The sequence below is a fragment of the Cariama cristata genome, unplaced genomic scaffold (genome assembly GCF_000690535.1).
Source record: "Cariama cristata isolate BGI_N322 unplaced genomic scaffold, ASM69053v1 Scaffold43759, whole genome shotgun sequence".
NCBI classification, from domain to species: Eukaryota; Metazoa; Chordata; class Aves; order Cariamiformes; family Cariamidae; genus Cariama; species Cariama cristata.
The window spans coordinates 1-11,993 of record NW_009634893.1 but is presented as its reverse complement, the minus strand read 5'-3'; the positions used below and the strand labels follow the sequence as shown (position 1 = coordinate 11,993).

The 11,993-nt window shown below is 36.8% G+C and overlaps 1 protein-coding gene across 1 annotated transcript; it reads right to left on the bottom strand.

Moving 5' to 3' along the window:
* Positions 1 to 2,018: 2,018 nt before the first annotated feature.
* FAM151B (family with sequence similarity 151, member B) lies at positions 2,019 to 11,986 on the bottom strand. The gene is made up of 5 exons (XM_009707289.1): positions 11,938 to 11,986; positions 9,940 to 10,105; positions 6,241 to 6,458; positions 4,335 to 4,470; positions 2,019 to 2,169 (listed from the first exon to the last, which is right to left on the bottom strand). Exons 2-5 carry the CDS (start codon positions 10,092 to 10,094, stop codon positions 2,019 to 2,021), a joined length of 660 nt encoding a protein of 219 aa, XP_009705591.1. The 5' UTR covers positions 10,095 to 10,105; positions 11,938 to 11,986.
* Positions 11,987 to 11,993: the final 7 nt, after the last annotated feature.

Below are 11,993 nucleotides of genomic sequence, written 5' to 3'. Positions count from 1 at the left end.
AATAGTTGATCTCTCTTCCTCCCATGGTATAGCAAAGTGTGCATGCAAAGCTCAAAGAATGAGATGCTATAAGAACTGAGAGGTTAAATCTGTTCAAATCGGATGATGTTGTCACAGTGAACTAAAAAATAAATAATTTCTGCCAATTCATTAAAAGGAATCACACTGCCAAACTTGACCTCTTGGTGGTTACTGCCATTCATACTGACTGTGTAAATTAAATTAAATACTCTGTTTAACTATTCCAAGTACAACTAGCTAAGTTTTTATTTTCCTTATTTGGAAAAGTATTTCCTAATTTTATCCAAGTACATTGTATCGTAGTAGGTGACAAAAATGATGAAAGCTCTGCCCCTCAATGTAAACAATTATTAGATAAACCTGGTTAAGGACCACAGGTAACAACCAGGAATCTTTAATTTTAATGACTGCATGAAATCACCATCTTTCAAGATTTAGGATTAATAAATATAACTAACTTTACTATCACAGTTGTACTAATGCAATCTAAGAACCAAAAATTCCTGTAATTAACTCTTTAGCACTAACAGCCTGTCCAGTGTTGTGTAAAACATAAAAGTTAACACAATTCCTGCAGGAAGCAGGTGAGAGGAATGGGAAAAGGAAGACAAGAAGATGACAGGGTAATGTCTCTTCATGGAATGAGCTTTCATTTAGAAATCAAAAATCTCCTCTGTCATCATGAAAAAATCCTTTGTAATGTTTGGCAGAAAGCAACAACACACAGCTTGTGTCTCAACCTACACAGATTTCAGCATCTTTATTAATTTTAAGGGATGCAGAAGCAAAAGAGGCAAAAAATGCTTAAAATTAAACACATTGGGCACTTTCTGCAGGTGATAAGCAGGGTTGCAATGATTTTAGTTTTTCTCAGAAGGAAGTTCAACTTTTGAAAATTTGTGAAATGGTATTCTGAGACTTAAAAGATGCACAAATGAGGAGAATGCAGAAAATAACGGTGCTATCACAGAAATGTATAATTTTTGCTGTAAGCACTAACCACTGTACAGCTATTTCATTCTTAGAGCATCTGGCTTTCAGAAAGACTGCAGCAAAACATTTTATGTAACTCCTTTTATACTTAAAATTTAGTTTCAAACTCTTGAAAGAACCACTTCTCTCTTATAAAACACTACAGCTCTTTTGATGCTGTCTCTGATGTGCACCTCACTGTAATCCATCTTTGTCCTCCATGTACAAGACAGGATTATTCTTCATTTGTGGGGTTCTGTTTCTAGCACCTCCTGCAGTGCAGCTACAACTCCAATTCAGCCTTCTCACAATACAAGGACTATGTTACTGATGGCTCAGAAAGCATGGAGGCAAGCCATGGTGTGGAATGCACAATTACCACATTGCAGAGAACCCGATCAGTTTTAATTCAGGAAAAATAATGACTGTTCCTCCCTGGAATGTGTAGCATCACGGATCCCACTCTTCACATCTAGCAAACAGAATCTTCTGTTGACTAGTGGTGAGAACATTATCAATTCCAATGGCATTAAAAATGGAGTGTATCAAGACAAGCTACACAATAACCCCTTTGGGAACTGAATAGTTCTGTACTTAAAGCAGTCTTGACTCTTGTCCCCTCCTATAAAAAGCAAAACCAGGCTTTGGTAGAGAATGAGTGTCCCACACAAATGCAGTTAGTAGCAAACTGCCTTGGTCCACAAATATCAGCTGGGGCCATTCTCCCCTTCATACGCTTGCAGGGATGAACTACTAGAATATTTAGGTAACCTGAGTAGCCTTTACTACATTCCACTAGGTGAATGAGAGGGAATATGCGTATGAAAGTAAGTAACAATTAAGAAGGAATTAAATTTCTATTTGAGAAGCCTTTCAATAAAGTGTTACACAAAAACTCCTCCAATAACAACAGGTGTGTTCTATACCATTTTTTTTGTAAGGAAAATGCATTTCTCTAAACAAGAAATATTCATGTTTAAAGAGGTTAAGTATTATAAGGTCAGACATTGCCTCCTTTGTATTTATTATTCTACTCCTATGGCTTTTTTGAATTCAGAATTTTGTGGCTCTAAAATGTCATAATAAACCCTACTTTTATCAAAGTTTTCTCGGATGTAAAGTAAATCTTCTATAGAATACACATCTTCCTTTCCTGTCCAAAGAGTGAGGCTGTATCTACATCCAAAAAAAATGGAAAAAAAGAGAAAGAGAAAAAAGAGTATGTTATCTTAAGATAAAGCATGTAAGACAGAAAGACATTGCACTAATAAGCTCCTAAAAATATTCAGGACTATGGTATCTTAATTTTAGGAATGTAATTAAATATCAAAAACTTAATCTCCTTTAGATTTCAAAGTTAAGCAACCACAATTTATGAACTACCAGAATTGTGTCCCTGCCCTCCTCACCCCTCCACATCCAGGCAAGTCATCACCCTCTACCGTGCATTTGTGCTACAACCGACAGCACCAAGAATCTCTCCAACCTTCTTGTTATCACAGAGGCTTCAAGTTACTGGGAAAAGCAATTGCTGGATCAAAACGCTACCCCAGAAACAAGCATGCTCAAACACATCCTAGTTTGCACACAAGCTGCACAGAATGCTTGGTACAGACAGACTAGCTGAAGAATATGACTGGTAGTCTTTAAATAAATTTCTATTTGACACACACAAACTAAAATTTGCCGAGGTCTATTCCTTTGACACATTGTTTTTTTCATCATTACGGAGGTAAGTCACATAATTTGGCTCCAGTCAAACTACAAGTTCTTGCTCCTAAAGCTAAAGTTGCTAGAATTTCCCAAGGAGGAACGCAAAATTTTTAAGATGGACAATCCTACACCACCCAGAACAATTTATCTGTAGCCTGGTCTTTGTGTGAATTGTTCTGCCAAAGCTAGTAAGGAATAAAATAAAAAAAATCTTAGGCAGATATCCAGCAAAGAAATTTACCAGCATGAGCATTTAAAGTTTGAGAAAGAAATAAATAGTTACAAGCAGAGCATTGTAACAGGAAATATGAGGCAATCTCAGTTATAGTTGATTTTCACATTCTATGGTCAGCTATGTGATGTGTAGTGATGCCATCTGATTAACTGAATGTATCTTCTGTACTTTATCACATACACTTTTCTCATTAATTGCACAGACTTTGTTGTAAGTCTTAAAAAAACCTGAAGAATTTTGAAGTATCATTTAAAGTTAAAAGCATTACCCTCCATAATCTCCACATGACAAATACTTTATTTTCTCCCTTTGTTTATTAAAACTGTATTAACCTAAAATACAGGCAAATCAGAATTTAGTTGTATGTCAGCAAAACTGGCTCCGGAACTTCTGCCTTCTAATCACGCCACTGAGAAAAATCAAGAGTTTTACACTGAGGTAAAAGAGAAAATCCTACTATTTCAGTCGGAATAATGCTTGTAGCCAATGAGGTCATATTTGAGAATGGCACAATTCACAAAACATACTCTTAAAATAACAATATTTTGAAATTAATTCCCCAGTTTCAAATGTTTAATTCTAATTTCTCTTGATTCACCACTATAAATGAGAAAAAAAGCACTTTGTTTTTTCCACTCTGTTGTCTCTCATTACTTAGAAATTTTCCATACAAGTCACTGTCTTAATTTTTCTGTCTTGGGCTTTGACCTTGGTTGGTGCTTGACGAATAACTTTATTAAAGTGTAGGTAGGCAGAGTAGGTGAAAAAGATGAGTAAAAGACAGTATGTACAAAGCAGGTTTTATTCTCATTCTATTACATGTAAATAATTTTTTCCTACGAAATTGTTATGGGTTTGTAATAACTATTTTTAGAAGGAAATATTAAATCAGTGTTTGGAAACCACTGAATGTATTTCAAGTACCTAAGCAAAATCAGCTTCATAGCACACTGATTAACTTCCAACCTAAAAATCACCTTTGATGTTCTTAGGTCACATGATTACAGAAAATATAAATACTGAATCCAATAAAAAGTATCTATAAAATGTTAAGCATTTAAATTTAATTAATTCCAAATTGCAACATCCAACTACTTGGTCTATTTAACTACAGCAGTCTTATGAAATGTTTATAGTGCAACTGGAATACAAACCTACACAAGACTCACCACCTATAATAAGTAATTTCAAAAGAGACTTTTGGAATTTTATTAAGAAATGAATAATGGCCACTTCTGTATGACACAATGTAAGAACTGAAGGAACTAAAGAACTGAAGAAAAAATATTTTCAATGTAATTGGGTTAAGTATGTACACATAACTGTGCTACATTTAATATAAACAATTAACTTTGTAATAAAGACAGCTAAAAATAAAGGCCCTCAAACTTACCTATCTGACTGTTGCATTAACCAACACAGCTCAGACACTGACTGTCGTACTAATGCTGCTCTTACAGGGAAAGTTACAGGCTGGGAAAGTGTATTGCATATTTGAGCCATTTCTTTCACCATCATCCAATCATAGCCTACAATAAAGACCATTTGATCAAAAAGAATTCTTCACAAATACAATCTCTATAAAGACTCAATAAATTCTAGAATGGTTAGGTTGCAAGATAATACAAGAGCAAACATTGGTTTTGTGAAAACATTGTAACTCTAAAAGAAAATTGCTAAATCATTATAAATAAAAGATGTCATTGTCCCAGAGGGGAAAAGCAATACTAATGGAAAAATAAACTTATTTTGAAAACCTTTACTTCTATTAATTGCAATGTTATTTTACAAATAGCTATAGAATGTGACCTTTTTCTAATGTCCAGGAAATCATATCTTTGTGCTCTCTCTAAAAAAACGTTGCCATTGACTTCAACGTGGACTAGTTTTAACTTGACAGTTAAAAAACTTGACCCTTAAAAAACAGAAACATTTTGAGAAATTTAGTTGAACAAATGCAGTAGAAGACTTTATAATTTAAAGTCTCAATTTCTCTATAATTTAAAGCATGTAAAATGTTTTGTACTTACAAAATGCTAAAATCCAGCAATCTAAAATGCTTCATGTGCCTGCTGTTGAGATTTTTACAAGCACTGGTGCTAGTTAAAATGGTATTTAATATTCTGTTATTTCTACAGGCTATGAAAATCTTAACTTCAATAACAGTTAATAGTTTTTTTCTCTGCAACTCATACACAATGTTAAGACTGAAAAGATTTAAAGCACCAAATCTTAAAAAAAACCAAATTTTGTTGGGCAAACAGCAACTTGTAGTTGAAATCAGTCAAATAAGCTGTTTTTCTTGTGTCTTACAGTATATCCTTAATTGCATGACCATAAACCGAAATTTAGAATGGACATTTATTAAAAGTTACATTTATGTAAAAAGATTGCTCAGTACCTTATTTCCAGAAACTTTTTACTGCACTGAAAGTACTTTGGACAAAGTACTATACAGTTTAATAAAATTACTGTATAAAACATGACAAAATCCTCATAACACAACATTAAATCTTGCTAATGAACAATTAGTAATTTAGAAAGTTGTGTAATTTTGCTGTTGCAGTCACAGACAATATTGGCGGGGACTATGCTATGGAACACAAATGCATGCACACTGGAGTAAAACACCCTAACAAAGCAACTATGACAATTAAGAGAGGAAGCCTCTGAAAAGGACTCTGAGATAATGGTTACATGTTCAGGATCTAAATTCAAGTTAGGGATTAACAATAAGAAACTTCAATTAGATTCTCAAAACTGAGATTTAAAAAAGTTACTAACATCAGTAAATTGCAGAAGTTATTGAAAAAATTCAATTATTCAACAGAAATTAAATGTTGAAAACAATGTTGACCTACAATTTGATTTCAATTATCTATTGCAAAAACACACTGATAGAGTTTTAAACTTCCAGCTAATCTATTTTTCTTCAGGAAACATGCCAGAATTCTGATTACCAAACCAATTCTCCTAGGATTCAGGGAGCAGACTACCTGAAACAGGGCATAAGCAATTTGTCCCCAAAAATGCCTCAATATGGGTGACTGAGTTGAAGAACAAAATACTGTTTAACAACAAAAATATCAGTTTTTTATACACTTCTGCTGCAACTTAAACACTGAACTATTTGCTATAAAACACTATTAAAATATACACCAACAAAGAAAATATTTCTTCTTACATTCACTATCATTTTCAAACTGATCAGGTGGCATATAACTTATATTTAATCAATTATGAAAGGAACTTGAAGAAAACAGACTATGCAATGTAAGCATTAGTTTTTCTATCTTTACCTTCATTGTGTTTGTCAGGGTGCCAGCCAGTTGTCCATCCCAGTGATAAGGTCACATTTGGGAAAAATGAAGTGACAGTGTTGAGGAATCCTCCTGCATCCACTACAGCATTATTTCCATTAGGTCCTGGTAGGATGTCTGCATTGATCCAAATGGGTCGCCTCAAATGCTGCTTCACACGTTCAAGAAGCTCCAAGGAAGGCCGCACAGCTTCTAGACTGTACCAGTAACACGTGGGTTACATGAGACACCTCACTCTGGTTGAAGATCGGAAATGTACAGTACATATATAGATAGATATGTTAATGAAACTCTCTCTGTAAGTCAGAGAGAAATGCCGAAGACCCTTTCTGCCGTAAAGTGACTATTACTGCTGGTGTAAAGTAGCGTAAGCCTCTTATCTTCCTGCTGCCCAGTATGAACTGCTTCATGGCTCTTACTTCATGCCTTTTCTAACTCCCAACCTGTTACGACTTGATGCTATTGAACTCTTAGGAAGGACTTTAATTAGGGAAGCCACTGCAGGCTCTAGCACTTTTGTAGTGGTTGTTTCCACAGGTCAGAAGCGTGAAATAGTAGTGGCAGCATGAAAAAGTCTGCCTATCAGATGTTCATCCTACAGCTAATTACTAAGTATGAGATGTAGTCACACTTGAGCAACTAATGCAGCATCACTTGTAAGCATTTAACAAATTATCTTAAATCACATATTCTCACTGTTCTCTCAAATCAAAAGAAAAAGCATCACTAGAAGGCAAACAATAACCTTTCTCTATCTTACCAAAACTTTCGAAACAGTAGTATTGTGGAAGGAGAGGAAATGTGGAATAATGGGGAAAAGGAATGAATGCCAAGAAAATACATATTTTTTTCTCTCACAGCAAATTAATTAACATTCTATGTAACATGCAGGAATTTAAAATCCTTATGGTCAGAGTTGTGACTTCCTTACTAATAGCAAGGACCTGTGTTTTTTCCTGCGAGCTATGAAAAGCTCTGAATAAGACATCTTCTAGCTCTTCCTCAAAATCTTGCAGTGATCTGACACATAGCTGAGCGAACAGAAAATTCTTCATGTTGTTCTGCAGGGTTACTTTCCCTGTTCAACATCCTAAACTGGTGTGTCACAGGAGCACCAGGAAAGGAAGAGGAACAGAAGGCACTGTGAAGAGCAAGGAGAGGATGACAACTGCTCCAGCTTACACGATATAAACCACAGGCTACATGCTCCATGGATGTCTGTTTGAACAACACAGATCATGGTTAACTGCTATCAATATCTTCCCAATTCCAATGTCATTGTATCTTCCTAATTCCTAGTGTCTAACTCCAGCCTCTTACACGAGTGCTGATTCTTGCCTTAGCAGCAGTGTGTGAGTTCAGGGATGTAAAGTGGTAAACAACTATTCTCATTGTTTTGTAGGGATGGTTCTGTACCAAGTTATTCCCTAACCTGGCTCATGATGAGGTCAGATGAATTGTGTCAGGATTTGTGGCCAAAAATGGGAATGGCCACCAGCTGTTAGATTATGTTAGCTCTAAAGCCAAAAATTGTACCCTGAGCTGCCTGTGTTGTTTCCTGTAAAAAGTAATTTTGTACATTTTAACTTTTGTGTTGTTGAGAAAGCTGCATAGTGGCACTAATTCCACTCCACACTTTCAGTCAGTATTAGCTCAAGTCTCCTCAGAGGAAAGTTAGTGATGACTTGAGTTAACATTATTGGCTTAAGTATTTCTCACATTATCTGAGGTCAGAACAGTTCACATTTTCCTCTGTACAAGGGACTGTCAAAGACAGTGGAATGCCTTCCATTTCAATACAAAGTACAAGGTAATGTAAAGAAAAAAAAGCCCAAAGCAGCATCTCTTGAAATAAACAAAAAACCCCTCTCAGATAGCATTGGTTTTATTGCATAGCATTTGGAAAATTCAAATGTATTGCTGACTCCATGTTCAAGGACTCTGGCATTTTTGAAGTGGGCTCTGAAGTCCTTTTACAGAATACATTCATTCCTGCAGATAAAGCCAGCAGGAAAAGTGATTATGTGGTCAATCAAGCTGACAGAGTAGAAATATACAAAATATTTCTTTTTAAGCGCAGTTGAAATAATCTTCAAAACTTTCGCAATGGTATCCAAAGAAATACTATCCAAAAGAAGATCAAATTCTGTTACCACTTAGCCGACTATATCTGCACTGTGTGCTTGTATTCTTTAAATGTTTTTATATAATTAGACTTCCATAATACAACATAATTTTAAAAGTTTTTTTAAAAATCACTGCACTTGGCTGGAAATTTCCTGTGGAAAAGTAAGAGCTGTATGTTTTAAAATTAATTTAAACAACAATTAAAATGAAAAAAACCAAGCCAAACCAAACCACCCAAACAAACGCCTACTTCTCTTGTCCTTTCCCTCTTCTGTCCAGGCAGTCTTTTACAGATTCTGTAACAACAAAAGGATTTAGCCTGCCCACATCTTTTGTATTTTCATGAACATTCACATGAAAACTCTGATTGCATTACACAGAACAACAGGTACAAATCCCATTTTACAACTATCTAGCACTTTTTTTGCATTTCTATAGCATACTTCAGCATTGATGAAGCTCTTTTTAATGTGGAGGTGGATTCTCCATCTGCTACAAAAATAGACATTGCACATGCAAATTCAGACAAAGCTGAAGTTAGGAGTTGCAGAGGTGTATGTCTGAAAATCACAGCTCACTTTGAAACCCATTTCAAACTTTTCAAGGCAATCTCATGAGGTTTTCAGGTGTATTTTCCATTAAAGATAATGACACAGCTAATAATTAAAATTCTAAATGAACCTCTGAAAATTTAATTAAGTCAAGCCAAAGAAACGGATTTACTTCAATGTACATGTACCTTACCACACAAAAAGCAAGACAAGTTTTTTGTTTTACATACCACGCTGAAGAAATCTTAACACCACTTCATATGTGGTATGAGATCAGGTATTCAAAGGAGTACACCTAATTCTTGAATTAAGACATCCCCAACAGATTGTTAGCATTGGAGTTGATCATCAAATAGAATTCCTGTCCTTCGGGGGAGGGCAAGGTGGGGAAGCTCTGGGAAAATAAAGACCTTCACACTGGTATGGGATGACGTTTCCAAATTATTACGAACTTCAGCAGACTTCGAACAGGAGCTGGCTTTTCAGAAGCTTCTTGAAAAATCTTGACACTTTCATTCCCCTTCCATGGTAGAGAATGACACCAAGAAAGCTAGATGACCGTAGCAGAGATGACACCAGTGTGCTGCCAGGCAGAGAGACTCAGGGGGCTCAGCCTCATTTGCAGCCTGGGAGGCACTGTCTGACTTCCCAGTCGGAAGGCTCTCTTTCCCAATTTCTTTGCACAAACAGAAAAATGATAGGAGCTGTACAGATACGTACCATCATTTCAGTTTTCCCAATAGGAAAACATTGCTCAACAGCAACTCACTAACTAATTCACTGAATATGAAATCATTATTTGCAATTCAAAACACTTTTAAAGCTTTTATTCTTGCAATGCATTTAGTAATAATGATTATGTTTCTTAATTTTCTGTTCAGGAAATCGCACAGTAAGAAAAAGTTTGGTCTACCATTACCGAAAAATAGTTAGCACTACCTGTAAAATTTTTAACTAATAAGAACACAAACAATATAAAAATCTTTTTGTTCTGAGATACCTCTTAAAATCCAGCTTGATGCCTTTATTTGTGTTGACAATCTCTTTTAGCCATTCCTGCAATGTGTTGTCACTGTCTGTTTCAGGTGGATGAGCCATGATAGGGTCTCCATTTCCTTTCTCGCCACCACGAAGTAGAACATCTGCTTCGATCATATGAACATCACCTGTTGATTTAAAAAATGAACGCTCTAACAGAAGCAAATCCCATAGTTCCAGTGTTTGCTTCAGAGTAACAATTACAGGGCAAGTCTTTCTACACTGGACTGTGCACTTACTCCACAAAGACCAACCGGTGTAAGTTGCTCTCTGTGAAGTGAGAGATGCATTTTTTGGTGTACTTTAGTCACTAAACTCTTCAGAAATCTACAAGCACGTGAAAATTTATTTTTGTAGATGTATTTGGCCAGGTAATCATGGTTTTTTTTCAGAGGAACAGCAAAATGAATATCCACAATGTGAATCCACTCTTGTTAAATTTCAAATCTTTTCCTCTCAAAACAGGGTTCCAGACCAAGCCTCTTAGAGAAAAGGTGACAAGAAGATTTAAACACTGGCAGAGACTGAGTACTCCCTTTGTCTCGTTCTCAAAACTGACCAACCCACCTCAGCCAAAACTTTAAAAAAAAAGCCAGCCAGCCAGCCAGCAACATCTGCCAGGAAAATGAGACCTGAGACACAAGACAAGTGAGTGGACATATCAGGAATGCTGCAAGCTTTGAAAACAGCTTTCTGTAATGAGAAGCATCTGAGAGTCTGGGCAGTGCTACCAGCTTTGCAGAGAATTCAATACATACAGTTACTTAGACTGAAACAACAATAAAAAAGATAATAATAATTATACAGCCAATAAAAATCAAATTACATATAAAATTACATAAATAAATTACATATTTCCCCCAAATTCACATATATTAAATTAATTAAAATAAATTAAAATTCACTGAAATAAACTGCCTACAAATAACCTGAAATACTTTAATCATCTTGAACAAAACAGGAGGGAAAAGCAGTAATAAAACTGTCCTGTAGAATCCAAGAAATATTACCCAGTTTGTTACAACATTACACAATTTCAAACCATCCTAAAAAGACCTAGAAGAAGAACCATCCACATAGGGTCAAAACTATCTGGGATTCCTTAACTGCTTCAGGAAGATGGGACAACTTTTGTAGTTTTGTAGTCTCTGACAAAGCCGTCACAAGTACCTGTCTTCACAGCACTGCAGATCCTGCTAAATGGGCAGGCACCCAGGGCAAAGCCAGCTTGAGAGTTATGGTAGCTTCCCATGAGGTTTTGCTCCACCACCTGCTGCCCTTTTAACAGCACTGATACTGAACCTCACTGGATGGATGGACGGATGGACTGATGGACTTTTAATCAGGTCATTTCCATTTTCTGTTTTCTAGAGCAGATCCATAAATAGAAGTGTCATCAAAATGGAAAGGGTGACCTACCACGAGATCAAGAACAGGGACAACTTGACCACTGCTGCCCAGGCTGGTGTGCCAGGGAGCCGAGGTCTAACCTCAGTACAACCATTTCAGAGAAATCAGTTTCACCTGCAGCAGAGGCTTTTGTGTTCTCCTATGAAAACACATAAACTGAAGAACACTTCAGATAAGCTTAGTTTGAGTGAGCAAAACCAGAACTCTCCCTAACCGTGGCTCTGGTCTGCTGGTAGGGGATGAAGAGGTTTGTTAACCTGAAGGTCTGACCTGAGAGAGGGCCTGCACACCTGGAAGCTGGTTGTCTTTTCGCAACTAAGTAAGTTTGCCCAATAAAAGGATGCCGCCTCCCAACGCTGTCCTGCCGGCCTTCCCGGTGCCGGACCGGCGGTTCACAGGTGCAGACGGCCGTCCTGGGACAGGCCTCGCCTACAAGACAAACCGGGAGTGCCTGACGGCACGACCAGAGCTCCTCTCTCCACCACCCCTCAACATTAACGCGGAGGCGGCCACCCGGAGGCAGAGCAGGCCGGCAGCGGCTCACACTTACTTCTCGCGGCCTCTTCGGCTCGGGCCTTGCTGTTCGCGGCGTGGAACCACCTGATG

Excerpts from the sequence above, each read along its gene's own strand:
- FAM151B (XM_009707289.1), bottom strand. The coding sequence starts at position 10,094 with ATGATCGAAGCAGATGTTCTACTTCGTGGTGGCGAGAAAGGAAATGGA. Across the intron at positions 4,471-6,240 it reads CCCTGACAAACACAATGAAG|GCTATGATTGGATGATGGTG; the intron begins GTAAAGATAGAA and ends TCTTTATTGTAG. Across the intron at positions 2,170-4,334 it reads TTAATGCAACAGTCAGATAG|ATACAGCCTCACTCTTTGGA; the intron begins GTAAGTTTGAGG and ends TTTTGGATGTAG.